The sequence below is a fragment of the Ursus maritimus genome, unplaced genomic scaffold (assembly GCF_017311325.1).
Source record: "Ursus maritimus isolate PB19 unplaced genomic scaffold, ASM1731132v1 scaffold_14, whole genome shotgun sequence".
Taxonomy (NCBI): Eukaryota; Metazoa; Chordata; class Mammalia; order Carnivora; family Ursidae; genus Ursus; species Ursus maritimus.
Window position 1 is genome coordinate 41666489 of NW_024423786.1, and position 13702 is coordinate 41680190.

Consider the following 13702-nt stretch of genomic DNA (forward strand, 5'->3'; position numbering starts at 1 on the left):
GGTCAGGGAAAGAGCTCAACTTCCAAATAAATTGTAAAAGAACAAAGGGAGTCCAGATTAAGATGCTTGAGGTGTTCAGTGGACCATTTACACCTTTCTCTGTCCTTTGCTCTTGATTTTCTATTAAACTACTTTTGTTTTTATTGATTTGTAAAAACTCTGAATATTACATCCTGTAGTAATTATTGGTAAAGGAACATCATGTCTTTTTCAATTTAATTTAAAATGACTTATAAATATATATACTTTTTACATAAACACGCACACACATATACACAAATATATATGGAGAGAGAATATAAAACAAATATGGTAAAACATTAACAATTAGTAAATCTGGGTAAAAATATACTTGCGACTTCTTTGTGAGTCTCAAACTATTTCAAAATAAAAAGTTATTAAAAACTTTGGGAACTGGGAGTTTTAACCCTTTATAAAATGCTTTACAATATTTTACCCTATTTGCCCATCATTTGCCTTTTTTCGGTGTGGACTTTTTTCCATAGAGTTACTTAAAAATTTGATTTATCATGATTTCCCTTGATGACAGTGTTTTTGTGCTGTGCTTGGAAGTATCTTTCCCACTCTAAGATATAAAATTATTCACTCCTACCTGTTCTTCATTCTTTTCTTTGAATATTTTAATTTTGATTCATCGGGAAGGTTGAGAGAAGGAATCTGCTTTATTTTCCTCCAAATATAGCCAGTTACGTAAATAATCTTTTATTAACTACTTAATGGTTTTTTGGGAATGAATTAGAAATGCCCCTTTTAGGGACTGCCTGGCTGGCTCTGTTGGTGGGGTGTGTGCCTCTTGATCTTGGGGCTGTGAGTTCAAGCCCCACATTGGGTGTAGGGCATTCTTAAAAATAAAATCTTAAAAAAAAAGAAATATCTCCTTTATTATATTCTACATTCCCATCTTATTTTGGTCTGTCTCTGACTCTTGCAGTCTCATTCCTCTGCCAACACCACTCTTAAATTATTGTAGCTCTTTAATTCTTTTTTTTTTTTTTTAACGTGGTCAGGCAAGTCCTCCTTCATTATTCTCCTTTTAAAGAATTTGCCTGGCTCTTCTCCCATGTTCATTCCAACTGAACAATCTCAGTAGAATGTCAAAGAGAAAATCATGTGGCGATTTTGGTGGAAATTAAGAGATTAACTTAGAGGAAAATAGACTATTTTGTTCTATTTCTTTCTGTCCAGAGCAAGGAGTTTACGGCTTCCTCTACAAGGTTACTGCATGCTGCTGCTTAAGAATATGCCTACGTGATTTAAATCTCTGCTGGGAGCAGTATGTTTTCTTCCATTGTATTTTCTTTTTTTTTTTTTTTTTTTTTTTTTAAAGATTTTATTTATTTATTCGACAGAGAGAGACAGCCAGCGAGAGAGGGAACACAAGCAGGGGGAGTGGGAGAGGAAGAAGCAGGCTCATAGCGGAAGAGCCTGATGTGGGACTCGATCCCGTAACGCCGGGATCACGCCCTGAGCCGAAGGCAGACGATTAACCGCTGTGCCACCCAGGCGCCCCTTCCATTGTATTTTCTGCTTGAATTATCTATTTGGTTTGCGTGCATGCGTGTGTGTGTGCGTGTGTGTGTGTGTGTGTGTAACAAGCATCCTTGTTTAAAAATTGGATCTGGTTTATTCTCCTTAATTTTGCAAGTCCAGACACATTATCATCTGCAAACAGTGATCAATTTACCTCCTTCTTTCTTTTTTTTTTTTCTGATGAAAGGATCACTTTCTTTTTTTTAATTTAATTTAATTTAATTATTATTATTTTTTTAATGTTTTTTTATTACATTATGTTAGTCACCATACAGTACATCCCTGGTTTCTGATGCAAGGTTCGATGATTCATTAGCTGTGTATAACACCCAGTGCACCATGCGATATGTGCCCTCCTTACTACCCATCACCAGGCTACCTCCTTCTTTTCGAGGTGTATGCTTCTTGTTTTTCTTGTCTATTGCAGTGCAAGAACTATATTCTAGAGCAATTGCTCTGTCTTCCAAGAGCCACGGTGCCATTCTGTTTTAAGTGTGTCTCTTGTTAAAGGGCATAAAGCTGGATGCTGGTTTTCTCAGCATATCTGGGAGAATATCCTTTAATCCATTCACCAGGAAGAATGTTTCTTTTTGTTCCCCCTCCTTACGTGTTGGGTTGATTCCCCCCCACTCTACTCTTCCGCTGTAATGGTTTAGAAGTTGTCATGTCTCAATCTCATGCTGCTACTTATATTTTCCACACACATATCGAGACCTGAATGAACAAATAGTTAACCAGTGTCTATAGCTTCCTCCTCGGCAGGACAAGACCTTCCTTCATTTTTACTTTGTTCATTTCCTTCCCCCAGACTCATCCACTTGTTGAAAATATCTTGTTGAAAAGAGCGAGCTGAACTCTCTGATTATATCCAGGGTTTTTAGTTGACTCTCGGGCTTTGCAGGCCTACACTCCTATGAGCTGTAATTAGTAACGATTTTGCCTCGTGGGTTTTCACGATGCTTGCTTTCTTCATTCTCTTGGGCACGCCTCCCCCAAAGCACCTGGAATTTGTAGCTGGGCCTTTTCTTGTTGCTGGCCTTCACGGATCTGCTCCTTTACCTTCATCATGAAGCTCGGTGTTAATCTGGCATAGATCGTCTATCAGGGAGAGAGCTGTTCCTTCCTGTTCTGCAACAGCATGTTATTTCAGAAGTGAAAAAAATGTGTTTTCTGCAGCTCTCAAGATGACTCCACGCTCCGATTAGATGTGCCGAGTCAGCCCTGAGAACAGACTCCTCATGTCCGCCTAGCCTGCGTGCCAGGATCGTCTTTCCCTGCTCACCGTGTCCTTCTGCTTCATTCATCTGTCAGATTCAGATTTATAATATCTTTTTTTAGAACATGTTTAATTTATTTATTCATCCAACAGACGGCCCGTGCTGGGCCCTGGGCCAGGCACAGGGCCATGTGGGTGCAGGGCTCAGGAAAGGTACCGGCCTGGGAAGGAAGTGTCCCGCATGAACTGTCCATGCAGCATGACCCACCTGGCCTTTGGGTTTTGTTTTCTTCCTCCAATGAGGCTGGGCTCCTTTGTAAGGCATGCTGAGGCAGGCGCCCCCCGTATCAAGATAGAGAATCACTAGTACTTCACTTGAAAAATGTTAGCCTCTGTTCTGGAACATTTGACACAATATAAACGATCTGCTCCTTGCATGCTGGGTAGAAGTTGCCTATGAAACCACGTGGGCCTGTTTTCCTTTGAGGGGTAGGCTGTGGGCCACATTCTAAGTTGTTTTGCCCATAGTTATTGGACTTATGTGATTTGCATTTTCTCAGAATTTACTCATTTCATCCAGAATTTAAATCCACAAAGAGGAGGTTACAAACATTCTTCAGATTCTGAAGAAGCGTATTTTCCCAGGATGCGGTTCTTGTCTCTTTTCTACTCACACCATGAAGTATTTGCATTTTCCTTCTCTTTCTGTTTTCTCTTGGTAAGATTTACAAGGTGCTTATCTATTCTGTTGTCTTTTTAAGAACAAGCGATTGATTTCATTTCTCGAGGCTATGATTTTCTGCTTTCTAATGCACGGATTATCCCTTTTTTGTTTTTATTAATTCCTTTTCAATTGAGCTGAATGCGTGGTAATACATCACTGAGGACAATAATGACTAACTTATTTTCATTCTCTCTTGTTTGATGAAAATATGTAGACCGGGACTGTTCTATGTGCAATTCAAGCCCATATCCCAAGGGCTTGGCCACATGTGCTATTCTTATCGCTCCACACAGCAAGCGTAGATTTTAATTCTGTTTTCACTTTAACATTTTTTTTTAAGATTTTTTTTTTTTTATTTGACAGAGAGAGAGACAGAGCCAGCGAGAGAGGGAACACAAGCAGGGGGAGTGGGAGAGGAAGAAGCAGGCTCCCAGCAGAGGAGCCCGATGTGGGGCTCAATCCCAGAACGCCGGGATCACGCCCTGAGCCGAAGGCAGACGCTTAACGGCTGAGCCACCCAGGCGCCCCTCACTTTAACATTTTTGAAAGTTAATTTCTTTTCCTTTGATCGGGTAGTTCACATTTTGTCATGGGCTCTGGTTCTATTTCCTTGTGGTAAGAGAATGTCCACGTTTGAGATCTTTCTCTCTCCCCATTATTCTCTCTGAGTTCTCTTTTTCTCTGGGCCCCCGGAGTCCAGTTAATCTTCTCTCTCAGGTCAGGGTCCTCACATTATCATCATTGGCTTGATTATCACTGTCTTGATTTTCCCCCTTCTCTCCCCGAAAAGGCACCTACTCAAGTCTGTTTATTACATATCTTTGAAGACGTCTGTATCTTTGAAAAAGGCAGAGTGTCGCCGCCTGTGTATTTCACGTGCATGAATGATGTAGTGCTACTTCTTCCCGCCTGTATTTGTTTGTTGAGGAGACTCAATTTGTTAGAGAGTACACATTAAATGGCTTTGTTCTTTTAAGAGCAGGGACAGGACACCCCCCCCCCCCCCCCCATGACCTCTGTCAAAGCTTCTTCCCTCCCTCAAACATCATTTTGGGCAGTCACTTTCAGCTATCACATGCCCTGTCTGATTACAAGTCTAGATTTAAATTGATCTGATTTAAACCTTGCCAAGCCCTGCCACGTCTCTCTCCTTCAGTGCTCCTGGAAAGGGGAGGTCCCCACCTTGCCAAACTGTCAGGGATCTGGCGACCGGGGTGGACACTCTGGAGTCTCCCTTAACTCTCTTTCTACCCCAGCTTCCTTTTCACTTCCATTTGCACGGTCAGTGCTTCTCCATCCCCCCACTTTCAATCTGCACGTGTCTTTAAATCTGAAAGTAGTCTCCTGTAGGCAGCGTAGAGATAATTCTTGCTTTTTCCTCTGTTCCGTCGCCATAGGTCTTTGATTGGAGCATTTAGTCCATTTACATTGAAAGTCATTATTGATAGTTACGTACTCATTGCCATTTTGTTACTTGTTTTATGATGGTTTTTGTAGTTCTCCTCTGTTCCTTGCTTCTCTTGCTCTCTCACAGTTTGCTGGCTTTCTTTAGTGATATGCTTGGATTTCTTTCTCTTTATTTTTTGCATATCTAGTATCAGTTTTTTGTTTGTACTTACCATTAGATTTGTAAATAACATCTTCTGCATACAACAGCCTCTATTAAGTTGATGGTCACTTAAGTTTGGACCCATTCTTTACTCCTCTTCCCCTGACCCAATGTTTTAGATATATGGTGTCATACTTTACGTCCTCTTATTTTGTGAGTCCCTGGACTGATTTTTATAGATACAGTTATTTTTACTGCTTTTGTGCTTCCTACTTTTCTTACTCCTGCTTATGGTCTTTCCTTTCCACCAAAGTGTCCCCTTTAACATTTCTTGGTTTAGTGGTCATGAATTCCTTAATTTTTGTTTGTTTGGGAAGCTCTTTATCTCTCCTTTTATTCTGAGTGGTAGCCTTGCTGGATAGAGTATTGTTGGCTGTCAATTTTTTTCCTTTCAGCGCTTTGAATATATCATGCCACTTTCTTTTGTCCTGCAAAGTTTCTGCTGAAAAATCAGCTGACAGCTTTATGGGGTTTCCTTTGTGTGTAATTGTTTTCTTTTCTCTGGCTGCTTTTTAAATTTTCTCTTTTCTACTACTTTTTGCCATTTTCATTACTATATGTCTTGTGGATTTTACTGGGGGCTCTTCATGCCTCCTGGATCTGGATTTCTGTTTCCTTCCCATAGATTAGGGAGGTCTTCAGCTATTATTTCTTCAAATACATTTTCTGTCCCCCCCTTTCCCTCTCTTCTCCTTCTTGGATCCCTATAATGTGAATGTTATTACACTTAATGGTGTCACCGAGTTCCCTTAATCTATTTTAATTTATTATTATTATTTTTCTCTCTCCTGTTCAGCTTGATTGCTTGCCATTACTCTGTCCTCCAGGTCACTGATCCATTCTTCTGCTTCCTCTAATATACTATTAATTCCATCTAGTGTATTTTTAATTTCAGTTACTGAGTTCTTTATCTCTGATTGATTCTTTTTTATATTTTCTATCTCCTTGTTGAGGGATTCACTGGGGTCCTCCACTCTTTTCTCAAGTCCAGTGAGTATCTTTATGACCATTCCTTTATTATTATTTTTTATATTTTTAAAAAAGATTATATTTATTTATTTGACAGAGAGAAAGAGAGCATGAATGGGGAAGGTGGAGAGAGGGAGGGAGAAGCAGACTCCTTGCTGAGCAAGAAGCCTGATGCAGGACTCGATCCCAGGACCCTGGGGTCATGACCTGAGCCGAAGGCAGACACTTAATTGACTGAGCCACCCAGGCATCCCTATTATTATTTTTTTAAAGATTTATTTATTTATTTTGAGAAAGACAGAGAGCACATGAGTGGGGCAGGGGAAGAGGGGTAAGGCAGAGGGAAAGAATCTCAAGCAGACTCCTCACTGCCCTGCTGAGCACAGAGACTGACACGGGGCTCAATCCCATGACCCTGAGATCATGACCGGAGCTGAAATCAAGAGTTGGTGCTCAGCCAATTGAGTCACCCAGGTGCCCCATTATGACCAGTACTTTAAATTCTCTATCAGACATATTATAGCCATTTTGTTTAGCTCTCTTGCTGTAATTCTGTCCTGTTCTTTCACTCGGGACATATTCCTCTGTCTCCTCATTTTGTCTAACTCTCTGTGTCTGTGTCTATGTATTAGGAAAGTCAGCTACATCTCTTGCTATTGCAAGTAGGAGACTTACAAAGAAGAGGCTTTGTAGTGTCCCGCAGTGCAATGTTCCCTGTTCACCAGAATCTGGCATTTCAGGGGTGTCTCCTTTGTGTGCTGGGTGCACCCTACCACTGTGGCTGAGCCATGTTTGCCTCCAGTCCAGTCATCTGCAATGGCTCTCTTTGCCTGTTGTGGGCAGGCTTTGGTACCTATGCTGTCAGTGGGTCAGTCTGGGGCTGCCGTGGACTTGAGTTGAGCCAGACAGGTATTTGCAAGAACTGTGGTAGCACTGAACATCAGGGTGTTCTTTTTAGGTGCTGTCCCCTGAAAACTTTCATTGGTGGGTGGAGCCTGCAGTCAGTCCAGATGTCTGCCTCCAGTCCACTGCTGGGGCTGCAGTTGGACTGGTGTGTATGCTTATCTTCCCCTCTCCCCAGGGCAAGAGTCACTTTGGAGTGATGCTGGTGCCTGTTGGGGCTGCTTGCACCCTGCCAGGCTTGTGGCACTGCTTTGGATGGCCTCCTGTCGAGGGTGTGTTGGAGGGGGTGTGTCTGCAAGAGAATGTGGTGCAGGATGCATAGTGCCAACAAGGTCTGTGCTGGTTCACTGCAGGAGGAGGACCTGCAGCTGCCTGGGAAAACTCTGAGGACAGCTGGGAGGGAAGGGGCACATCCATAGGAGAACGTGGGGGTGAGATGCACTGTTAGCAAACTAAGTGGAGTGTGTTTCAAGGGGCTGGTTCCTGCAGGTGTCCGTGTATCTAGGCTGGGAGGGTAGGGGTGGGAAATGCACCTGCTGGCTCTTTTGTTCCTGGAGAAGTCTCCCAAAGATCCCCGCCCCTCCGGCACACACTCTGCGATTAGTAAATAAATCTCCTTCTCATATACCCTAGGTGTTTTTTTAAACTGCTACTTCTGTGCTGTATCTCCACGGCTGTTTGTTATGCTGTCTCTTTCAGAGCAGGGGCTCAATCTCCTATCACCCTCTGGCTCTCTCAGAGCTGAGCCACTGATTTTTAAATTTCCGGGTGTTAAGCTCCACCAATTGTAAGTACTCACAAGGTTAGGCACCTCCGCTTTTCAAAGCCAAATGATAGGGGCATTTGTCTTCCCAGAGGGGATCCCCTGCGCCTGGGGTGGGGTCCGCTCCTCTCTCCTCCCTGCTCCTGTGGCATCCCACCCTCCCACAGACAGTATTACAGGTCAGTGTGACTCCTGATTGGGTTTCCACCCTTCCTACCCTCTTCGATGGGGCCTCTTCTCTGCATTGAGCGGCGGTGAGTCTGCTCCGCCAGGCTTTGGGTCGTTTTCTGGCTCATTTACTCTGATGTGGGTGATTTCTAAGTGTATCCACAGGACGAGGTGAGCCCAGGATCCTCCTTCTCTGCATCTTCCCCAGAAGTCTCTCAACTCTCTTTCTCTGCTTGTTAATGTTCAGGGTGTCATATGCTATATATCGACCTCCAGTTGGTGTTGTAGACAGAGAAAATGCCCTATCTTCATTCATCATCTACCTTCAATGCGATTCAGTGCCCTTCACTGAACAGTCATAATTTTGATGGAATTAAGCCCAACACATCTCCCTTCTTCAAGTTTGTGGGCTTCAAGTCTTATTTTACAATGTAGGCTTCATCTCAAGTCGGAGTCCTGCATGTTTTTAATGAGCTCTATCTTTAACTTCTCACATTGAGAGTGTTCATTCCGCTGGAGTTTTGTAAGGTAGTATCCAACTTCATTTTTCTTCATCGGTTTCCCACCATGACAACAGAGATCTCCTTTCCCAGAACTTTCTGGAGCGTGTGTTACGTCTCCTCACGCGCGGGCATCAGGTTGGCTCTCGGATGAATGACTGGTCTGTTTTCCTGTTTTTATGCCAGCACCACAGTTTCTGTAATTACAGCTTTGGAATATATCTAACTTTCCGGTAGGTCATATCTGCCCCCAGCCTGACTTTCCCATTTGCTCTTCCTTCTCAGGCCCGTCATAGAATTAATTCATGGGCTGTGATCCTTCAATATCAATTTTAGAATCAGATTGTCAAGGTCCTGAGAAAAAAGTCCATCTGGCATTTTATTTGGAATTGCTTGAGCTTTAGAGATTAACATAAGGAGGACTGACACTGTTATCTTTTAAAATTGTTTTTACTCTATTGAAGAGAAAAAAGAATATTTATAAAACATGTATGGAGAACAAAGAATAACAAAACCAACACCATTACCTCCCTCCCAAGCCTATGAAATAGTGCCGCATTACCAGAAACTCTGAACCTTCCATGTGTGATAATCCCTGAGTCCCAAGCTGTGAGGGCTCTAATTACGCTCTCGTTTTTTTCCTGCTGGTTGGCATTTGCTCATGGTATCTCAACTTCCCTGTGTGTGGGGTGATGCTTTAAAGAGTGAGGAAAGGTTCTTTAGGGTGTTCTCTGTGAGAATTCTCTGGGCACATGACTAACCCAGGACCACTCTGAATGACATCCTTGGCTTGGGTTTCCAGAACCACCCACATAGTGTGAATTCAAATTGCAAGTTCCCATGAGGGCAGGTGCTCCCAGTTTATCCTTCTTCCGAGGGCATGGTCCTTTTTTGGGAGGTGTAGCTTTTTGCAGGCTCCCCTCCTTGCGCAGGCCCTGGGTTTTACCTTTTATCTCCTTCACCGATGAACGACGCTGTGAAAAACGGAAGCTCAGTTTCGCCGGGTTTGGCAAATAGCTTTGGGACGAAAGCCATGTGGGTTTTGCTGACCTCTCTGGGTGTTAGGCCTCCCTTGGGTTTTGGACTCTGAAGAGTCTTTATTTTCTTGCCAGCTCATCTCTGCATTTGAAATGAGAAGTTTTTAACATCACGCACATTTAGTTATCTACAGCAAGGTCAGGCAGGGTATCTGGCCCTCCTACTGCAGGAAGCCAAATGCTGAACACTGGCATTTTTATGTTGTTTTCAGTCGCCTCACCTAAGAACCAAACTATATCTTTACCTTGATGTAAGTCTTCATTTAATTCTTAGGTATAGTTTTCTTATTTTTTTCCTTAAGGGTTTATGTGTTTTATGTGATTTACGTGTTTATGTGTTTTAAGCGATTATGTTCTTTTTTTTTTTTTTTAAGATTTTATTTATTTATTCGATAGAGATAGAGACAGCTAGCGAGAGAGGGAACACAAGCAGGGGGAGTGGGAGAGGAAGAAGCAGGCTCCCAGCAGAGGAGCCTGATGTGGGGCTCGATCCCACAACTCCGGGACCACGCCCTGAGCCGAAGGCAGACGCTTAACCGCTGTGCCACCCAGGCGCCCCGCGATTATGTTCTTTAAATCTTAGTTTGAATTACATTAAAAATGTATCTATGTATATAAATATAAATAGAAAGCTGTTTTTCTGACTTATACAGCTTTTCAACAATACAGAAGAGTATAGAAGTTTAACAAAATCATAAACCCATCATCAGCAGACCTAACAGTTATGACTTTCTGATGCATGCTGTTATAAACATTATTCTTTTTTTAAAAGATTTATTAATTAATTAATTAATTTATTTATTTATTCGACAGAGATAGAGACAGCCAGCGAGAGAGGGAACAGAAGCAGGGGGAGTGGGAGAGGAAGAAGCAGGCTCCTAGCGGAGGAGCCTGATGTGGGGCTCGATCCCATATCGCCGGGATCACGCCCTGAGCCGAAGGCAGACGCTCAACCACTGTGCCACCCAGGCACCCCTATAAACATTATTCTTATCCACGCACCTGCTTTGCACAGAAAGAGGGGGCTGGTTTGCATTTCAAAGAGTCACTCTGCAAGCAGGACTGTAGGAAAGAAGGTGGTCAAGGGTGGCACCTTGGAAGCCCGCCAGGATTTAAGGGAGGACAGAGGTGGGGCCCCGGGGGTTCTGGTCAGAGACTTAGCAGGGGAATGAGGAGAGAGGCCAGTGCGATCCTAAGCTGGGGCCCCAGGGCAGAGCTTCCAGGCCGCGGAGCAGGTTCATAGCCAGGCCTCACTGTCAGGGGCAGCACAAGCCTAAGCAGCTCTCGTGAGGGATCTGGCTCAAGACGTGCGAATTTCCGCAGAGCCTGCAGCGAGGTCCTCCTGCTGCCTCCCTCATGCGTGCCCTCCTCCCCTGCACAGGACAACTCCGGCAGCTCCCTCGTCTGCCAGGTGAACAACTCCTGGATTCAGATGGGGGTGGTGAGCTGGAGCCTGAGCTGTAACCAGCACCGCTTCCCAGGCATCTACACCAGCACCTCCCACTTCACCCACTGGATCAAGAGGCAGATCTCCGACATGAGGTTCATGAGCAGGGCTGGCCCTGCCTTCCTGAGCCCCGTCGCCCTGACTGGCTACATTCTGCTGGTGTCCTTGGGCTCCCTGTGGCTCCTGTGAGCGGTGTTTCTGGGGCAAGCACTCCCAGAGGCTGCTTCTTCCTCCCTCTGTCTGTGCTCAGAAGACGTGCAGACCCAGGGAGCACGTGACATCAAGACAGCACACCCTCGGGGGAGGGTCCCAGAGCCACTGGTTTTTAAGTTGTTCAATGAAGATGCTCTTGAGTTTTGTGCCACAGAAGTGATCTTTCTTCTCGACCGTGGCCAGAATCCTTCAGAGCCTCCGCAGCCCCCGGAGGCCCGTCTGTCCTCTCAAGGGGAGCCTTCCCTGAGGGGGCCTCCCTGTGCCAGCGCTTGCCATGTTCCCCCCTCTGGGCTGCGGTTTCCTCTTCTGCCAAATACCGGGTGGGACTCTGTGACCCCTAGTCCCTGCTTAATCATCTCAGCACCCCAGCAACCCCAGGCCCCATGGCCCTCCCCTGGGTCTCTAACCAGCAGTCTCCTCTGGCCTTCCTAAGAGAATTTGTCCTCTTCCCAAGAAACTTGATGACTGGACCTACATTTTTGGACTTCGTTCCAGAGCCTGTGAGCCTCTCCCAACCCTTCAGATCCCCCTAAGGGTCTACAGAACCGGACCAGTTCCTTTTCCCTCCCTGGCGGAAGATGATGTTGATGGGGGGAGAAAAAGGGGCCAAGGCAGAGTGCTTGCTGGGATGAATCGTGGGCGGTGATGGCACCCTGAGCTCCCAAGCTGCCTCAGTGACCTCCATCAGGCTCTGGAGGGCAAGGCCGGGCTGGCCCAAGGGAGCCAGAGCCAGAGTGGAGGCAGCCTGGGGGGCAACTCCGACCTGGTTGTCCTCAGGTTCAGAGCCCTTGTCCTTCCGGGGCCGCAAGCATACTGGGTATGATTTGCTGTCTTCGCAGAGACTGGAGCGCTGAATGGCCAGCCTGAGTGTCTCCCAAGACAGCAGGTCCTGGCAAAAGGTAGAGTGTCCTGACTTGATTTCACATTCACCTAGAATTTCCCAAGAGCTTTCAACCAAAGCTGCTCATAGGATTTCCCCACACTGCTTATTAAATGTGTTGTCTGTCTGTCATTGAGCCATCAAAATGTTCCCCCAATTCCAACGTACCTTAAAGTGGCCTTCTGCTCCCAGAAGGGTCTGCTGGCTACCATCACTCTTCCTCTGTGGCCAGGAACCTCACCTACACAGTCTTTCCCAAGCAGATGGCTCTGTCAGAGAAGAGCATCTGCTGAAAGGAGGTGGGGGTGGGGGTGGGGTAGGGTGCTGCTTAAAATTATGCAATCTTCAAACATCTTGAAAACCTTTCCAGCCACTCAATTTCAGTGCTCTGGGGCAAAGCCCCAGTGTAGTTATCAGGCTGGGGGGCGGGGAAGGTGGGCGGCTTGGAAATCCCGGAGGCCAGCCCCAGGGGTTGGGTCCCATCTCACCTGGGGCAGGATGAAAGCAGGAACCCGGCCCAGGGCAGGGGGCAGTAGGAGCGAGGAGGTGCAGGAACTGCCGCGCTAGCCTGAGGGACTGCGGGAAGTGCCTGGCCAGGCGCGGGGAGCGAGACCGACGGGCCACAGAGGCAGAGGCGTGGTGGTGCGGGCAGAAGGGAGGCCAAGTCCGTGGGGGCGCCTGGGCGGGGTGGGGGGGCACGGGGAGCGCCCCGTGGGCGGCCACTGGGGGGCGCCCGCGCGGCCGGGGCAGGGGCGCCCGCATTCCCCACGCGGCGGACGCCGGCGCGGGCTGCCGATGGGGGGCGCCGTCGCGAGAGGAGCACCGCGGCGCCTTGGCTGCTACTCCCGAATGGAGCCCAGGGGGTGCAGGACGCCGGCCCGCAGGCAGGGCCCCCAGGGCCCCGGGGCGTCTGCCTTTCCGCTGCTGCTGCTGCTGCTGCTGCTGCCTCCGAGGCCCACGGGTGAGTCCCGCCCCCCACCCCGCACCCCCCACCCCCCACCCTACGCTCTCGCCGGGCCTCGTCTGAAGCCCTCTGCGTCCTTCCGCAGGCTGTCTGGCGGGCCAAGCGCCAGGGGCACCGTCTCAGCCTGCTTCCGTCGACCCTGGGGTCCCGTGTGCGCCCAGTGCCACCTGTCCCTCAGACGGGCCTCGCCTCCCCCTCCAGTCCCCCACCGACCCGTCGCAGCCCGTGACCCTCCAGACCCAGACGGTGTCTGCTGCTAACGGCGGTGACGCCGGCTTTCTCAGTGAGTACCATGGACTCCCTGGGGGAGGAGGGTGGGGAGCAGTCTGAAGGACCTCTGACCCCTGGGGACCGAGGGGGGAACGGAGGAGGAAGGGGGCAGGGAGGCGTGAGAAGAGGTCTGGGGTGGGCTGCATGTTCCCGCCTCTCTGAACTGACCCAGGCTCCCAGCCCAGGACTTAGGGGATCTCCAGCACAGCTTTCAGGGGGCCTTCCCGTGGGTGTCTCGGGGGGGCCCCCACCTTCTGCCCAGCAGTGGCTTTCTAGCATGTCGAACGAAGACCCACAGAATTACTTCTTATCCTGGAACTCAGTGCCCACAATTTAGCTGCCACAGAAAGCCTCTCACACACGACCTAGTGCGCGCAGACACCCCCTCTCTTGTGTGGGGCTTGACACACCCTGGCGCTGGCGCATGCGCACTGATCTCACACTCTGCTAACCCACCCTGGGAAGCCACTGGGGGTGGGCTGCTGTGA

The 13702-nt window shown here is 47.4% G+C and overlaps 1 protein-coding gene across 2 annotated transcripts in view; it reads left to right on the forward strand.

Moving 5' to 3' along the window:
* Window positions 1-11251, forward strand: part of LOC103674877 (serine protease 46) — a 26509-nt gene extending 15258 nt beyond the window's left edge. For both annotated transcript variants that reach the window (XM_040628918.1, XM_040628917.1), the window contains one exon: window positions 10822-11251. In XM_040628918.1, the coding sequence (XP_040484852.1) occupies window positions 10822-11076 (255 nt within the window). In that variant the 3' untranslated portion in view covers window positions 11077-11251. The remainder of the gene's footprint in view (window positions 1-10821) is intronic.
* The last annotated feature ends 2451 nt before the right edge of the window (window positions 11252-13702 follow it).